This window comes from Geotrypetes seraphini, chromosome 12, assembly GCF_902459505.1.
Source record: "Geotrypetes seraphini chromosome 12, aGeoSer1.1, whole genome shotgun sequence".
Classification (NCBI taxonomy): Eukaryota; Metazoa; Chordata; class Amphibia; order Gymnophiona; family Dermophiidae; genus Geotrypetes; species Geotrypetes seraphini.
In genome coordinates this window covers 58,064,114-58,078,942 of record NC_047095.1, presented here as the reverse complement: position 1 = coordinate 58,078,942, position 14,829 = coordinate 58,064,114, and the positions used below count along the sequence as shown (strand labels likewise).

Here is a 14,829-nt window from a genome sequence, read left to right as displayed (position 1 = left end):
CTAGGCGGTTCACATTGGTTAGAACAAATTACAAGAAGTTACATGCCAAATTGATCATAGAGTTGCGAATAGCAAGGAGAAAGAAGTTACAAATGGGTACATACCAAATAGATCATAGAGTTGCGAATAGCAAGGAGAGAGTAGTTACAAGTGGTTACATTCCAAATTGATCATAGAATTACGAACTACAAGAAGGAAGAAGGGGGAGAGGGGGGAGACGGGGGGGGGAGAAGTTTCGGTAGGAGGGAGGAGGAGGATTGAGGGAAGGGGCATTGGGACTTTAAGGGTCTTGCTCTCGGAATAGGTGGGTTTTAAGTGTTTTTCTGAAGTTGAGGTAGTTGTGGGCTTTGAGGACCATTTGGGCCAGCCAAGGGTTTAGTTTGGCGGCTTGGAAGGCATAGGTTTTGTCAAGGAATTTTTTTGAGTGGCATAGTTTTAGGGAGGGGTAGGCGAATAGTTGGATTTTGCGGGAGGTCTTATAGTTGTGGTTTAGGGTAAAGTGAGGGGTGATGTAGCTTGGGGATAAACCAAATATTGTTTTGTAGCAGAAACAGGCAAATTTGAATAGGATTCTGGATTCTAGTGGGAGCCAGTGGAGTTTGTGGTAGAAGGGGGTGATGTGGTCCCATTTTTTCAGGTCGAATATGAGGCGGACAGCCGTGTTCTGGATTATCCTAAGTCTCCTGATGGTTTTCTTTGTGGTGCACAAGTAAATGATGTTGCAATAGTCCAATATGCTTAGGATGGAGGATTGTACTAAGAGGCGGAAGGAAGTGTCGTCAAAGTATTTTTTTATGGTGCGAAGTTTCCATAGTATCGATATACTTTTTCTGACTGTGATGTCGGTGTGTTTCTCAAGGGATAGATGTTTGTCTAGTATTACTCCTAGTATTTTTAAGGTTTGTTCGAGGGGGAAAGTGGATCCTTTAACTTGAATTGAGGTGTCTTTGATTTTGTCTTTGGGGGTTGCTAGGAAGAATTTTGTTTTGTCTGGGTTTAGTTTTAGTCTGTAGGATAGCATTCAGAGTTCTATCTGATTCAGTATGCTTGTGAGGGAGTTGAGGAGCTCTTGAGTGAAACTAGTTAGAGGGATGACTATGGTAATGTCATCTGCGTAGATAAAGAATTTTAGCTTGAGGTTTTGCAGGAGGTTACCTAGGGAGGTGAGGTAGATATTGAACAAGGTGGGGGACAGGGGGGAGCCCTGAGGCACACCGCAAGAGTTTACCCAGGAGTAGGAGAGGGAGTCGTTTTTAAATACCCTGTAAGATCTGTTCCGTAGGAATCCGTTGAACCAGTTGAGGACCTGGCCGGAGATGCCAATACAGGCGAGGCAGTTTAGGAGAATGTCGTGGTCGACTAGGTCGAAAGCACTGCTCAGGTCCAGTTGTAAAATCAGAGCACTGGATCCCCGGCTGAAGAGTGTGTGTATGTGGTCTAGGAGGGAGGCTATGATGGTTTCGGTGCTGTGATTGGAGCGAAAGCCTGATTGGTTGTCATTGAGGATATCGAATTTTTCTAGGTATTTGGTTAGTTCGGCGTTTACCATCCCTTCTGCAATTTTGGTGAATAGCGGGATGCTTGCGATTGGTCTGTAGTTGGATGGGGTGTTGGGTGGTTCATTCTTGTTTTTTATGATAGGAGTTATTGAGATGTGGCCTTGTTCTGCTGGAAAACTGCCCGTGGTTAGTAGGAGGTTTACCCAGGCCAACATATTGGCTTTAAAATGGATTGGAGCAGTTTTCATAATGTTGGGGGGGCAGGTGTCCAGTCTGCAGAAGGAGTTGGAATATTTGTTAAAATATTTGTTGAAGGTTGGCCAGTCGATAATTGTGAATCGATTCCAGCTTAGGTCTGTTCTGGATCCTGGGTCAGGATTGGGCCTGTCCGAGTTTGGGAGGATTGGGAAGTCCTCGTGGGGGTTGGCTGGGGCAGTTATCGATGATCTTAATTTTTGTATATTTGAGTTAAAGAAGTCTGCAAGGGTGTTAGCGGTTAATGTGGATTCGTCGACAAAGATGTTGGTGAGAGTTTCGAGGTTGTAGAGGTCATTGACCAGTTTGAAAAGGTTGCTGCTGTTGTTTTGTAACATTTCCGATTTTGTGGGCATAGAAATTTTTTCGTTTGACCTTGGCGAGGTTTTTGTATTTTTTTTAGTTTAAGTCTCCATGTTGCTCTGTGGTCTTGGGCACCAGATTTAATCCATTGTCTTTCTGATCTTCTAAGGTCTCTTTTTGCCTGTAGTAACTCCGAGTCAAACCAACCGTCCTGGATTGGAGATCTAATTCTGCGTGTTTTTAAGGGGGCAATTTCGTCTAAGATGTTTGTGCTGTTTTTGATCCAGGAGGTCATAATTAGGTCCGTTTCTTCGTTTTGTTTTGAGAAAGATTCGTAGAGGGGCCAGAATTCAGCTGGGTCGATTTTACCTCGAGTGGTGTGAGTTTTGGTGTTTTTAGGTGTTTTGTTTTTAGTGGGTTTTTGTTGGCATTGAATGGAGAAGTGGCACAATTTGTGGTCGGACCATAGGGAGTCTGTCCAGTTGTCTTGTATCCAGTAGAATTTGGGGGTGGAAGGTTCTTTGGCGGAGAATGTCACCAGGTCTAACTGATGGCCTCTTTGGTGGGTAGTGGTGGGCGGGGGTTTGAAGTAGCCTAGTTGCGAGATTAGTGACCAAAAGTCAGATGTGTCAGGAAGGTCTGTTTGCTCTAGGTGGATGTTGATGTCTCCACATAGAAGGTTGTAAGGACTCACTAAAGAGTTGGATAGTAGAAATTCAGCGAAGTCCTCCTTGGCTAGGGTCCATTTTTTTGGAGGGATGTAACATAGTGAGATTGTTAGAGAGGAGGCTAAGGTTTTTGAGGTTAGTGAGGCGGCTAGCATTTCTAGGTTGGGGGAGGATTCGGTGTTGAGTGTGGTGCAATTAAGGTGGTCTTTGAAGATTATTGCTAGTCCACAGTGAAATGAAGTGAAAGCAGTTCCAACTGGTGGTACTCTGACCACAAACAAAGCAGTTTTCAGGCCTGTTTCACTGATTTCACCCCTTAAGTCCTCTTTCAGGAAACACCAAGAATCATCACATTCCCAATCAATAAATTTATACCTTTATCCAAATAGAATGTAGTTCTTTGTATTCCTTGTCTAAGGAGTAGCCAGACTGCCATTTTGGGTAGACCCAGAGTAAAAAAAAAAAAAGGGTGGATGCCAGATCCCCTATGCCCCTCTTATTGGGGGTTGGCCCTGGATCTGGTCAATTGGAATCTTAGGCTATGCCCAGTGCATCCCAGAATGCACTGGGAGTTAGGCCTAGGATTCCAGTTGGCCCAGGAGCCTAAGGCCTTAAGCGCCTGGGCCAATCAGGGCCTTAGGCCCTGCCCCGGGGCAGGCCAGCCATTCCAGCGAAGGTGGGCCTGCCGGCCAGATGCAGATAAGAGCCGTCCAGCCATCTAAAACAGGTTAGAGGAGGGTGGAGGTTGGGGGGTCTGGGTGGCTGTGGCCTTGGGGGATCTGAGTGAGCAACCTTGGAGAGTGTTGGCAGGAGGGACTGGGCATCCCTCCTGCTGCAATGCTTGTGGGGGGGGGGAGGGTGTTCGTGAGTGTCATCAGGAGAGATTGGGCATCTCTTCTGCAATAATCATTTGGGGGGGGGTTGCAGCAGCTTTGGGCAGGAGAGATTGGGCATCTCTCCTGCTGCGATCATTTTGAGGGCGGGTGGACGGGTTGCCTGAGCCACTTAGCTGATCTGGAACTTATACCTGTTTGGTTTAAGTCAAAACGTATAAGTTCCGTCCGGGCAACCTGTCAAACTTTTCAATTATGGCTGCCTGCCGATTAAGGGTTCCTTTTACTAAGGTGCGCTAGCGTGTTTAGCGCACGCAGCAGATTAGTGTGCACTAATCCCACGCTACGCGGCTAAAACTAACACCAGCTCAATGCTGGCATTAGTGTCTAGCGCGCGGGGCATTGTAGCGCATGCTATTCTGTGCATTAATGCCCTAACGCAGCTTAGTAAAAGGAGACCTAAGTGTAGGCCGTCCCACCTCCTGCCCTAATCATTCCTCCAAAAACGCCCCTTTACATTCTGGGCACACAGAGGTAGTGAAAAGGCCTAAGCTGGTTTTAGATACGTCTAAAACCCTGTTCAATTATCGGTACTTAGACGGCCTGTCCTTTTTTTTTCTGAAATTTTTTATTTATTGAAAAATCAGAGAAATACAAATACAGCAAAAACAATTGTAACATGACTTTGTCATAAGGCAACTAACACATCAATATACATATTCTCCACCTCCCCCCACCCCCGTGGTCCTGGAAAAAGCGTGAATGATAATAGGAAACGGCTAAACAGCAGTCTCCCTACATTCATACCAAACAACATATGGTTTCCACCTTAACATAAACCTTCCCAATCTATGGTATTTCATAGCTGTTAACTTTGTCATACGATATACATAATCCAATTTTTGTACTATTTGCTCCTTGGAGGGGATAGTCTCCTGACGCCAGGCTGCGGCCAACACCAGACACGCTGCGGTCACCAAAGAAGCAATGATAGGAGAAAACTTAGATGGTACTCCTCTTGGAGTCATATTCAAAAGTGCACATCCCACCTCTCTCACAATTATAACCCCACAGATATCAGACATGATGGAAAATACCATATCCCAAAAAGGACCCACCTTAGGGCAGGTCCACCATATATGAGCAAATGTCCCTTGGGCTCCATAATTACAAATATCAGCCAACAAATATCAGGCAGGTTGGAATTTATCCGATGGAGTCGCTCCGGTGTGTAATACCACTGATATAAAACTTTATATCCACTCTGCACCATATTGCTAGCAATAGAGACCTGAAGCAAGGCATGCAAAATGGACTTCCATTGCCCCGGGGTAAACGTGTGTTGCAAAAATGACTCCCAATAATGAAAGTAATGTACCGGGGGATTATCATGTTGCACCAATAATTGGTAGAGTCTGGATATTCAACCCCTCCCACTAGAGGCCTCCCAAGCCTTATCCTAAGCAGTGTTATCTTTAAGAAGGTCCGGTAGCACCTTCCTGCAGAGGAAATCAACCAGGACAACCTGTCGTTTTGATTGTCCAAGTGCTGATTTAGGTGGATTTTTAGTCTTTTTTTTTTTATTATTATGTATCTCATTAGGAGGAGCCTTAGGCTCCTCCCCCTGCTAATTTTGTGACCAGAACCGTGCTGTATGCAGCCCTCTTTACTGCCATCCCCCTGTGGTCTTTGTAGTGGTGACTTTTTTTATCAGCGAATCTCTTTGGCTTCCCACAGCCCGACTTCAGATGGTGCAGCGGCTGCGATCATAGCTAGTGAAGAATTTGTCAGGAGCCACGAGTTGGAGCACAAAGCTGTTGAAATCTTGGCGCAGGAGCTGGTCACCGATTTTCACAGCTCATTTGAGGAAAACAGTTGTATGAAAGTGGTGCGTACTGATGTATTTTGATTCTCCTTTCATCCTTTCCTAGGAGACAGTAAGAAGGGCTTGGTTATAGAGCAATCTCTTCATATCTAAACTGATGGTGCCTCTTTTTTCTCTGATAAAGAAGTAAGGAGAAATGCAAATATTTCATGCATTTGTTTCCTTAGATACGGAAATTTGCACTTTACTCATCGCACACAAATGTTTTAACGCTTAAGGGCTCCTTTTATCAAGCGCTAACCCCTGCGCTGGCCAAAAACTACCGCCTGCTCAAGAGGAGGCGGTAGTGGCTAGCGCAGCCAGCGGTTTAATGCGTGCTATTACGCACGTTAAACCGCTAGCCCGGCTTGATAAAAGGAGCCCTAAAACATTACACTGGGTTTCCTCCTCAGTACCTGTGATCACAAAACTGACTATGGCAAGGACTGGAAGGAACAGCAATAGCTGCAGGCATAATTTGGGAGGGAGAATGGGGGGGCCAATGCTGCTCAATGCTCTTCAGGGGTGTCAAAGTCCCTCCTCGAGGGCCGGAATCCAGTCGGGTTTTCAGGATTTCCCCAATGAATATGCCTGAGATCTATGTGCATGCACTGCTTTCAATGCATATTCATTGGGGAAATCCTGAAAACCCGACTGGAATACGGCTCTCAAGGACCGGAGTTCCCTACTCCTGCTCTAGGGTATACATCAGGGGTAGGGAACTCCGGTCCTCGAGAGCCATATTCCAGTCAGGTTTTCAGGATTTCCCCAATGAATATGCCTGAGATCTATTTGCATGCACTGCTTTCAATACATATTCATTGGGGAAATCCTGAAAACCCGACTGGATTGTGGCCCTTGAGGACCGACTTTGACACCTGTGCTCTAGGTGCTGGTGCTAATTTGACTCCTCACCAATGTGACCACCTTGTAGGCCACTCCCCCCTCCCCTCCCAAATTAAGCAGGCAACTCTGCCTCTAGTGTTGGAGTGAGGGAGGGGATCAGAGGGGCATTAGGGGGTATTGGTAGAAAAAGACCTGGGGGTATTGGTGGGTACAACAATGAAGCCAGCGGTGCAATGTGAAGCGGCCTCAAAGAAAGCGAACAGAATGTTGGGCATTATCAAAAAAGGTATCACTACCAGAACGAAGGAAGTTATCCTGCCATTGTATCGAGCGATGGTGCGCTCACATCTGGAATACTGCGTCCAATACTGGGCACCCTACCTTAAGAAAGACATGGCGATACTTGAGAGGGTCCAGAGGACAGCAACTAGGATGATAAAAGGAATGGAGAACCTTTCATATGCCAAAAGGTTAGATAAACTGGGGCTCTTAACCCTGGAAAAGCGGAGACTGAGAGGAGACATGATACAGACATATAAAATCATGAGAGGCATAGAGAGGGTGGAGAGGGACAGATTCTTCAGACTAGCGGGGACAACAAAAACAAGAGGTCACTCGGAAAAAACTGAGAGGGGACAGATTCAAAACGAATGCAAGGAAGTTTTTCTTCACTCAGAGAGTGGTGGACACCTGGAACACGCTTCCAAAGGAGGTAATAGGACAGAGCACAATACTGGGTTTCAAAAAGGGACTGGATGACTTCCTGGAAGCGGGGAGGATTGCAGTGTATAGATAGAGGGTTACTCTACAGGACATTAAGCGAAAAGCGTATGAGAGTTTTAGGGTATGAGCACTATCAGGTCATGGACCTGAGGGGCCGCCGCGTGAGCGGACTGCCGGGCACGATGGACCCAACAGGGGCAATACTTATGTTCTTATGACTTGTTCCTTCCTTGCCTGATCCCAGATTTTCCTTCCTGATTCAGGATCTCCTCTTTCTTTATAGTCCAGACTAGTGCTGCCCGATTCAGGAAAAAAAAAAAATCGATTCAGCCTATTGAATCGATTTTTCGATTCGATTTTCCTGCTCAAATGGGTGTTTTTTGTTGGGTTTTTTTCAAACATTCTAGTGGGTTTATTTTATAGCCTTTTCACCCCCTATGCCCTCTCCTACCCACACTGGCGCTGTGGTGTAAACAAAATAAACAAACAAAAAAGACTTTTCCTCTCTGTTAAATCCTAGCTCACGTTCACGGTCTAACACCAGCTCTGGCAGGATACACGTTTCAAATTTGACATATTGTAATCGCAACAAACAAAACAAAGGAAGACTGCAACAATGAATGTACAAGATGCCAAGTTCTTGGTTAAAAAGCAAGACTTTTAATCGCAATCATTAAAACATTGTATCCAAACAAATGATCTAATTTGAATAATCGCCTATTTCAAATTCTAGGCGATGTACAGATCGATAAAAATTACAGAGTTAGGGGAAACAAACGTAACTGACAAAACTAAATCTACTAAACATAATAAAAAAACAACTTATACAAACATAATAAAACACAAGGAAAGGCTAGGAAAGAAATACAATCTGATTATAAAGAAAAACAATTAAGGTTAAAACCAATAGGAAAGGGAAAGAGAAAACTATCAAAAGATATAAAGATAAAATGAGAGTCATAAGCAATTCATTTAGTCATTGAATGCATCTTTAAAAAGAAAACCCTTAAGTTTGCTCTTAAATTTTTCCAAGAGTGGAAGTAAAAAGGAACACAACCTGTTGTAAATATAAAGCATGAGCAGGGCAAGTGGGGTATATAAAAAGCATAAAATCCAGAAGACTTACCGGTCTGATGAACAGAAAAGCGGGATAGGTAAACTCCTCTGCAGTGCAATACGAAAGCGAAAGTAAAAGACGCCGTGGGAAAGCTTAAAGGGGAAATCAAAACGTGGATAGCCAGCAAGAGGCAGCGCTGCCGCTCCTGCTTGAGGGGGGAGGGTTGATAACCGAACCGGCGAGGCTGATTTTTTTTTTTTTAGACAAATCGATTCAAATCAATTTGAATCAGAAATCGGGTAGCACTAGTCCAGACACTTGAGTTTGTGGAGGTCTGCCAGCAGATGGAAATTGAGAACTACTGACCTGTGATGTCATTTAAGAACCCATGCAACCCCTTCCCAATCAGAATTTCTCAGCCTTCAGCAGGTGGTAGGCAGCCTTTGGTGATCTGGTAGGACTTTTATTTCCATTTCCTTGGTCTGCCTTAGTTCAGCCTCCTTTTGAGCTTTAAAGCAGGTTTTTGGTCGGTTTTTCAGCTAGGCAAACGTCAGAATTGCAGGCCTTGTCAGTAGGATCCTTTTTTTTTTTTTGGCCTTATCAAGGAAAAGGTTTTGCTTAGATAGAAAGGATGGAACTATCTGAATTGCTCTTTGCCTATGTTTTTTTAAGGATCTTAAATATAAGGGTCAATGTATTTGAGGAGCAGAGGCAAAATTGTCAAATAAGCACTCTGTTCTTTTCAGAAGAAGTCATAAAGGGAAGCGGCATCAAAAGTGAGTCTTTCAGTGGGTTAAAGAGGATGAAGTTTTGAAAGCTCATTCTAAAAGGGGTCAATCTGCTTCTTGGGTGAAGCTCTTCTTAGTTCTTCATTAAATTTGCAAAGCAGCAGCCTGGAAATGTATGCTTTCATTTGTCTACAGATTGGATGTTCAAGCTTGAAGTGATGTCCCACCCTAAGTAAATACTGCTGTGGTACATCCCAAGTGTCTGAACTGGTCTGATTGGATGATTAGGGGCGGGTAAATTAGTTTACTGCTAATTTTATTTCCTTGTACCCGCCAGACCAATCTAGAACCCACTTGTGGTTTAGGTGTTTTGTTTTCTGTCTCCTGGAGCAGCACTGTTTACATCTAACAGCACTATAGAAATAAGTAGTAGGAAGAGCAGAGTGTAAAGATTTGAACTTGGCTTGTTTGTTTTGATTTTTAGTCTGGAAGGCTATATCTTTGTTCTCTATTCACCAATTTTAGTTCCTGGGGAGAGTTTTGCTTTTACAGTAATTGCCTTTGTTTTACTGCTTTACGATTGATACTGACTGGTCAGAGGGTTGCAGATGGCATTTTAAGCGATGGCTTCACAGCTCAGTAGTTCAGTCTGCACCTGCTGACAGAACAGCACAGATCTGAACTACTCTGGAAAGACTTGGGAGGAAAGAAAATTAGCAGGTAAGAACTAATTTGCCCTTTGCATGTCTCCTCCCAAAATGCCTAGTGAGTCTTTGTCCGGAAGGGTAATTCTCTCCCTCATTTATTTCATTCTATTCATCACTCCTCAGTCTTTAAAATGCTGTACCAGAGCCATCAGAACACCAGGCACAAATACTTGCAAAGCTTGTTTCAGAGCAGTGTATGGATCAGCCACTTGTTCTATCTAGAGCAGTGGTCTCAAACTCGCAGCCCGAGGGCCACATGCAGCCCGCCAGGTACTATTTTGAGGCCCTCGGTGTGTTTATCATAATCACAAAAGTAAACTAAAACAGTTTCTTGATCATATGTCTCTTTAGCTATAAATTGCAATATTATTATTAAGACTTAGCCAAAAGGAAAGATTTATAAACTATAAAGAGTTTTACCTCATGCAAAATTGTAATTTATTTAATAAGACATTAACTGAGTTTGGCTGAGGGAGTAGGAGTGATGACGGTTGAGGGCTGGTCACGGAAGTTTTTGATGGTCTAGTTTGTCTTATTTGGCATAAAGTTGTTTTTCATTGAGGCATCTTGTGTGACTTATCTATTTTACATTTTGAAGTAGGATAGGATTGGTTAGTATGTTTTATGCAATCTGATTTTATATGTATGTATGTAGTTGTTATAGTGTTGGTCATGATGTGTTTTGTACGATAAATGTTAATGTTTTATTTTGTATGTTAACATGTAACTTACCTTGGATAAGGGCGGGCGATAAATAAACAAACAAAAAAACCTATTTTTTGAAGCCCTCCAAGTCCTACAAATTAGAGAATGACACGGTGACAAAATTCATCACCGTCCCCGTCCCCGCGGGAAATAATCCCATGTCATTTTCTAGTGTCTATTTCAACCTCGGTCCTTCTACAATAGCATTCTTCGAAGCAAAGCTTGCGGGTCAGTGGTTGTGGCCATTCATACTCTCATTCTTATGTGAGCCATTGTGACATCACTGATGTGATTGGCTCTTAGGCACTGGTGGAATGAGGCATTATGACATCACAATATCTGCTCTGGATACCAGAGACTGTCATTCTGTAGTGTCTGTTTCAACCTCAGTCCTTCTACACCAGCATTCTTCAAAGCAAAGCTTGTGGGTCAGTGGTTGTGCCCAATTATACTCTGATTCTTCCCTCTCTCCTTAAAGAATGACATGAAGATGGTTTCCCGCGGTTATCCGTGGGGACGGGAACGGTGATGAATTTTGTCATCATGTCATTCTCTACTACAAATCCAAAATGTGGCCCTGCAAAGGTTGTGAGTTTGAGACCACTGATTTAGAGCCTCTGGGTATTAGTTGTGGCTTAAGGTGCTGTTGCTAATGCTCTGCAGGTGAGGTCTTGGTTGCTTAATTTCTGTAGGTGGGTTATGATATGAGCCAAGAGGCTGCTAGAAGATGCTACGAGAAGACGGGGCTGAAACCAGAAGATGTGGATGTGATTGAACTTCACGATTGTTTTTCAGCGAATGAACTCATCACATATGAAGCTCTGGGGCTCTGTGCAGCAGGTAAGGATTATTTTATTTTAAATAACTTTAGCCTTTCAGCTTTCTTCATCTTCTTAACAAATTTTTATTTTCACTGCAGTTTCCAACAGTTGCCCAAGGTGATTCTTTGTGCTGTCTTGTGTTTTACAGGGAAGGCTGGTGAACTGGTTGATAGAGGAGACAACACCTATGGAGGGAAGTGGGTCATAAACCCCAGCGGCGGTTTAATTTCAAAGGGACATCCGTTAGGGGCTACAGGTAAAAAAAACAACAAAAAAAACCTCATTGGATCTGGGGGATTCTTGGGTTCCGGGTCAGGACAGTCCTTATCTGACTTATTCTTGCTATACTCTGCCTTGAGTGAATTCCTTCAAAAAGGTGTTAAATAAATCCTAATAAATGTTCTCTTCCCTAGAAAACTTAGTGTGAAGCTGTACCTTAGACAGTGGTGGACAGAGCATCAGTGGAATTTGAAACCTGGCCTTCTGGTTTTCAGCCTGATATTGTAATCACTAGACTGTCCCCACTGGTTTTCATCTTTCAGTGTCTGTTTGATATTTTCCTTTTTATTATGGACTTTCTTTCCAAATTTGTACACTGCTTTGCTATACTCAATATACCGACTTTCTAAAATTTTAAATAAACCATAAACCATCTACACTATTCTTTAGGGAAGTGTGTAAGTGCTATATCACATAACTACAAGGGGGTATACGCATTGGTAGAGCATGGGCAGATCTCCTACTTATGTATGCACCTTATAAAATACTATAAGTTGGGTTTATTGCATGGTGCACTTGTGTGTTTGTGTGCCAACTTGTAACAAGTGCATTCCTGGCATAAGTGAATGTGTTTAATTGTATACATTCTGATGCCAACTTCCACTAGCATTCCAGAATAGAATCTTGGTGCCAAAATGCCCAGCTCATGGCATTAAGACACCCAACTTGAGGCGCCAGGTTATAGAATTACCCTGAATAGGTGAACAGCTTGATCAGAGCCCATTAGTCTCTTACACAGCTGAACTTTTTTGCCCTATGTTCTTTAAGCTTTTATTTTAATTGGATTTTTCTCACCTTTTTCAGTAGTAGCTCAAGGTGAATTATATTCAGGTACACTCTTGGAACTGGCAATATGTTTAATGCTATAGTCGGGAAACGGGATGGGATTTGATAATACCCCTATCTGTGCTTACAATTGAAGCAGGTTATATATTATGTACAGGTATCTGGGGCAATGGTGGGACAGGTGGCTTTTCCAGAGTCACAAGTTGCTGCCTTGGGGGATTGAACCCAGTTCCCCAAGTTTTCAGGCTGCTGTACCAATTTTCCAGGTGACTTCTTCACCCAAAAACATTCACTATATTTTCTGTTGTGGATAATTGTAGTTGGGGGGGTGGGAGGGCTGCAAGGGTGTGGCTGCACAGCAGCACATGACGCTATGGGAGGGGACTTGGAGCAAAAATGCATGTGTTTGTGCTCCTTAGTGTTGCTTGGTGCTCTCTAGAGGGAAATGCCAACGCATGTGCAGACATAGTGGCAGAGCCATTTGTATAGCCAGAAGATCTTGCCTACGGCATCTGTTTTGCAACTGCCTATTAGGCTAATTTAAAAACCAATGGGTAGGTATTTAAAGCAATTTAAATGTTCAGAAGCTGCTTCTGGATGTTTAAATTGTTTGTCTGGGGCTAACCGGGAATATTCAGTGGCACTTAACCATTGCTGCCAAAATGTCCAGTTAGCGCTTAAGCTAGAACTGGCTATTATGAGCATTCTTGGTATGGAGTCAGCACTCGTGTTCAAGTCCTAGCAACTTGATGAATTACAGATCTAAAAAGGAATTAGTTTTGTGCTAATTTGGTAAGGCCCTTTTCCACAGGTCAGGACAAGATACCATAACTACTGTACTGACCAGTGGAAGGAGGTTTTGGTCTCTAAAAGGTAATATAAAGAAATAAAACAAAGGTGCTACTCCTTGGGTTTTGGCCAGGTACTAGTGACCCGGATTGGCCACTATGAGAATGGACTACTGGGTTTGATGGACCATTGGTCTGACCCAGTAAGGCTATTCTTATGGTTCTTATTAAGATGCAATTGACAGCCTCGTTCAGTCTTAGCTCCTGAAGATGGTTTGCAGCAAAACAGTCTTGTGTCAAGCTTAAGGTGACCATACGTCCCGTTTTGAACGGGATTTTCCTCTTTTTAGATCCCCTGTCCCGTTGTCCCAACGCACAGCTTTGAGATGCCGAAATGTCCTGTTTTCAGGGACAGCGTCCCGAAACTGTCCGTGGGGACAACGGGACAGGCGATCACTTCCCCTTCCTCCAGCGCTGAAGCCTGCCCCCCCCCGGACTGGCCCCCGCTGTTGCTGCCTACCACCGCATCAAACACTCCCCCCCGGTCCACTGCCGACCGTCACCGCCGCAACTAAAGCAGTAAGATCCAGGTGCCGGCCCACAAACCTACCCAACGTCAATTCGGATGTCGGAGAGGAAGTTCCGGGCCTTCCTCTCCGTCAGAATTGATGTCGGGAAGAAGGTTTGTGAGCCGGCACCTAGACCTTGCTTTGCTTTAGTTTCGGCATTCAGTGGTGACGGCGAACCGGGGGGGGGAGGGTTTGAAGCGGCGGTAGGCAGCAGCAGTGGGGGCCGGTCCAGGGAGGGGCAGGCTTCGGTGCTGGAGGGAGGGAGGCAGGCTGGCTGGCTTTAGCTTGGCAGGGGGGGAGGTAGGCTGGCTAGCTTCGAGGGAGGGGGTGGAACAAAGGCTGGAAGGCAGTGAGGGGGACATAGGAAGGAGCACTTGGGGTACTAAGAACATGGGAAGGAGCTACTGGGGGCACTAAGGACATAGGAAGGGGCACTAAGGACATGGGAAGGAGGCACTGGGGGCACTAAGGACATAGGAAGGGGCACTGTGGGCACTAAGGACATGGGAAGGAGGCACTGGGGACACTAAGGACATAGGAAGGGGCACTGTGGGCACTAAGGACATGGGAAGGAGGTACTGGGGGCACTAAGGACATAGGAAGGAAGGAGGGAGGGAATAGAAAGGGACAATTATTGTGCCTGAGTAAAGAAAGAAATGAAAGAAAGGATACACAGTCAGAAGGAAACGCAACCAGAGACTCATGAAATCACCAGACAGCAAAGGTAGGAAAAATGATTTTATTTTCAATTTAGTGATCAAAATGTGTCAGTTTTGAGAATTTATATCTGCTGTCTATATTTTGCACTATATTTGTCTATTTTTCTATAGTTACTGAGGTGACATTGCATATTTTAAAGTCATCTGCCTTGACATCTTTGAAACCCCCCCCCCAAATATAAATGATAATGAACATTTTCTCTGCATATAGTGTGCTTTGTAGTTTTTTAAAAATTTTATGGTTACCATTATGAATTAATAAGATATTATGTGTACATGAAAAATGAATGGAAGAAATTGGGGGCGGGATGGGGGTGGGGCTAGGGCAGGATTGGGGACTAACAATTAATAGATGTCCCTTTTTTGATGAATAAAATAAATGGTCATGTTAGTCAAGCTAGACTGTTATTAACGAAATGAAAAGGTCCTTTTGAATTTGAATAAAAGTGATTATCAGATGGAATTCATCGAACACATTCTTTACTTCAAGATTTGAAAAAATCTCTGAATTTGCAAAGATTGTGAATTGCAGACTGCCATCATGATATTGGGGACAGTGCACATTTTATCTGAACATTATTACAGTGGTCACTGAATTTTAATATGGAAGGTAGTATTTGTATGGCATTATTTCTATATGTTCTTATGTTATTTAAGAAGCATAATTGATTATAATAAG

General features: G+C 43.8%; 1 protein-coding gene across 2 annotated transcripts in view; it reads left to right on the top strand.

Moving 5' to 3' along the window:
- The window catches only part of SCP2 (sterol carrier protein 2), an 85,666-nt gene that overhangs the window by 50,128 nt on the left and 20,709 nt on the right, over positions 1-14,829 (top strand). For both annotated transcript variants that reach the window (XM_033916238.1, XM_033916239.1), the window contains exons 9-11: positions 5,296-5,446; positions 10,881-11,028; positions 11,158-11,265. In XM_033916238.1, the coding sequence (XP_033772129.1) occupies positions 5,296-5,446; positions 10,881-11,028; positions 11,158-11,265 (407 nt within the window). The remainder of the gene's footprint in view (positions 1-5,295; positions 5,447-10,880; positions 11,029-11,157; positions 11,266-14,829) is intronic.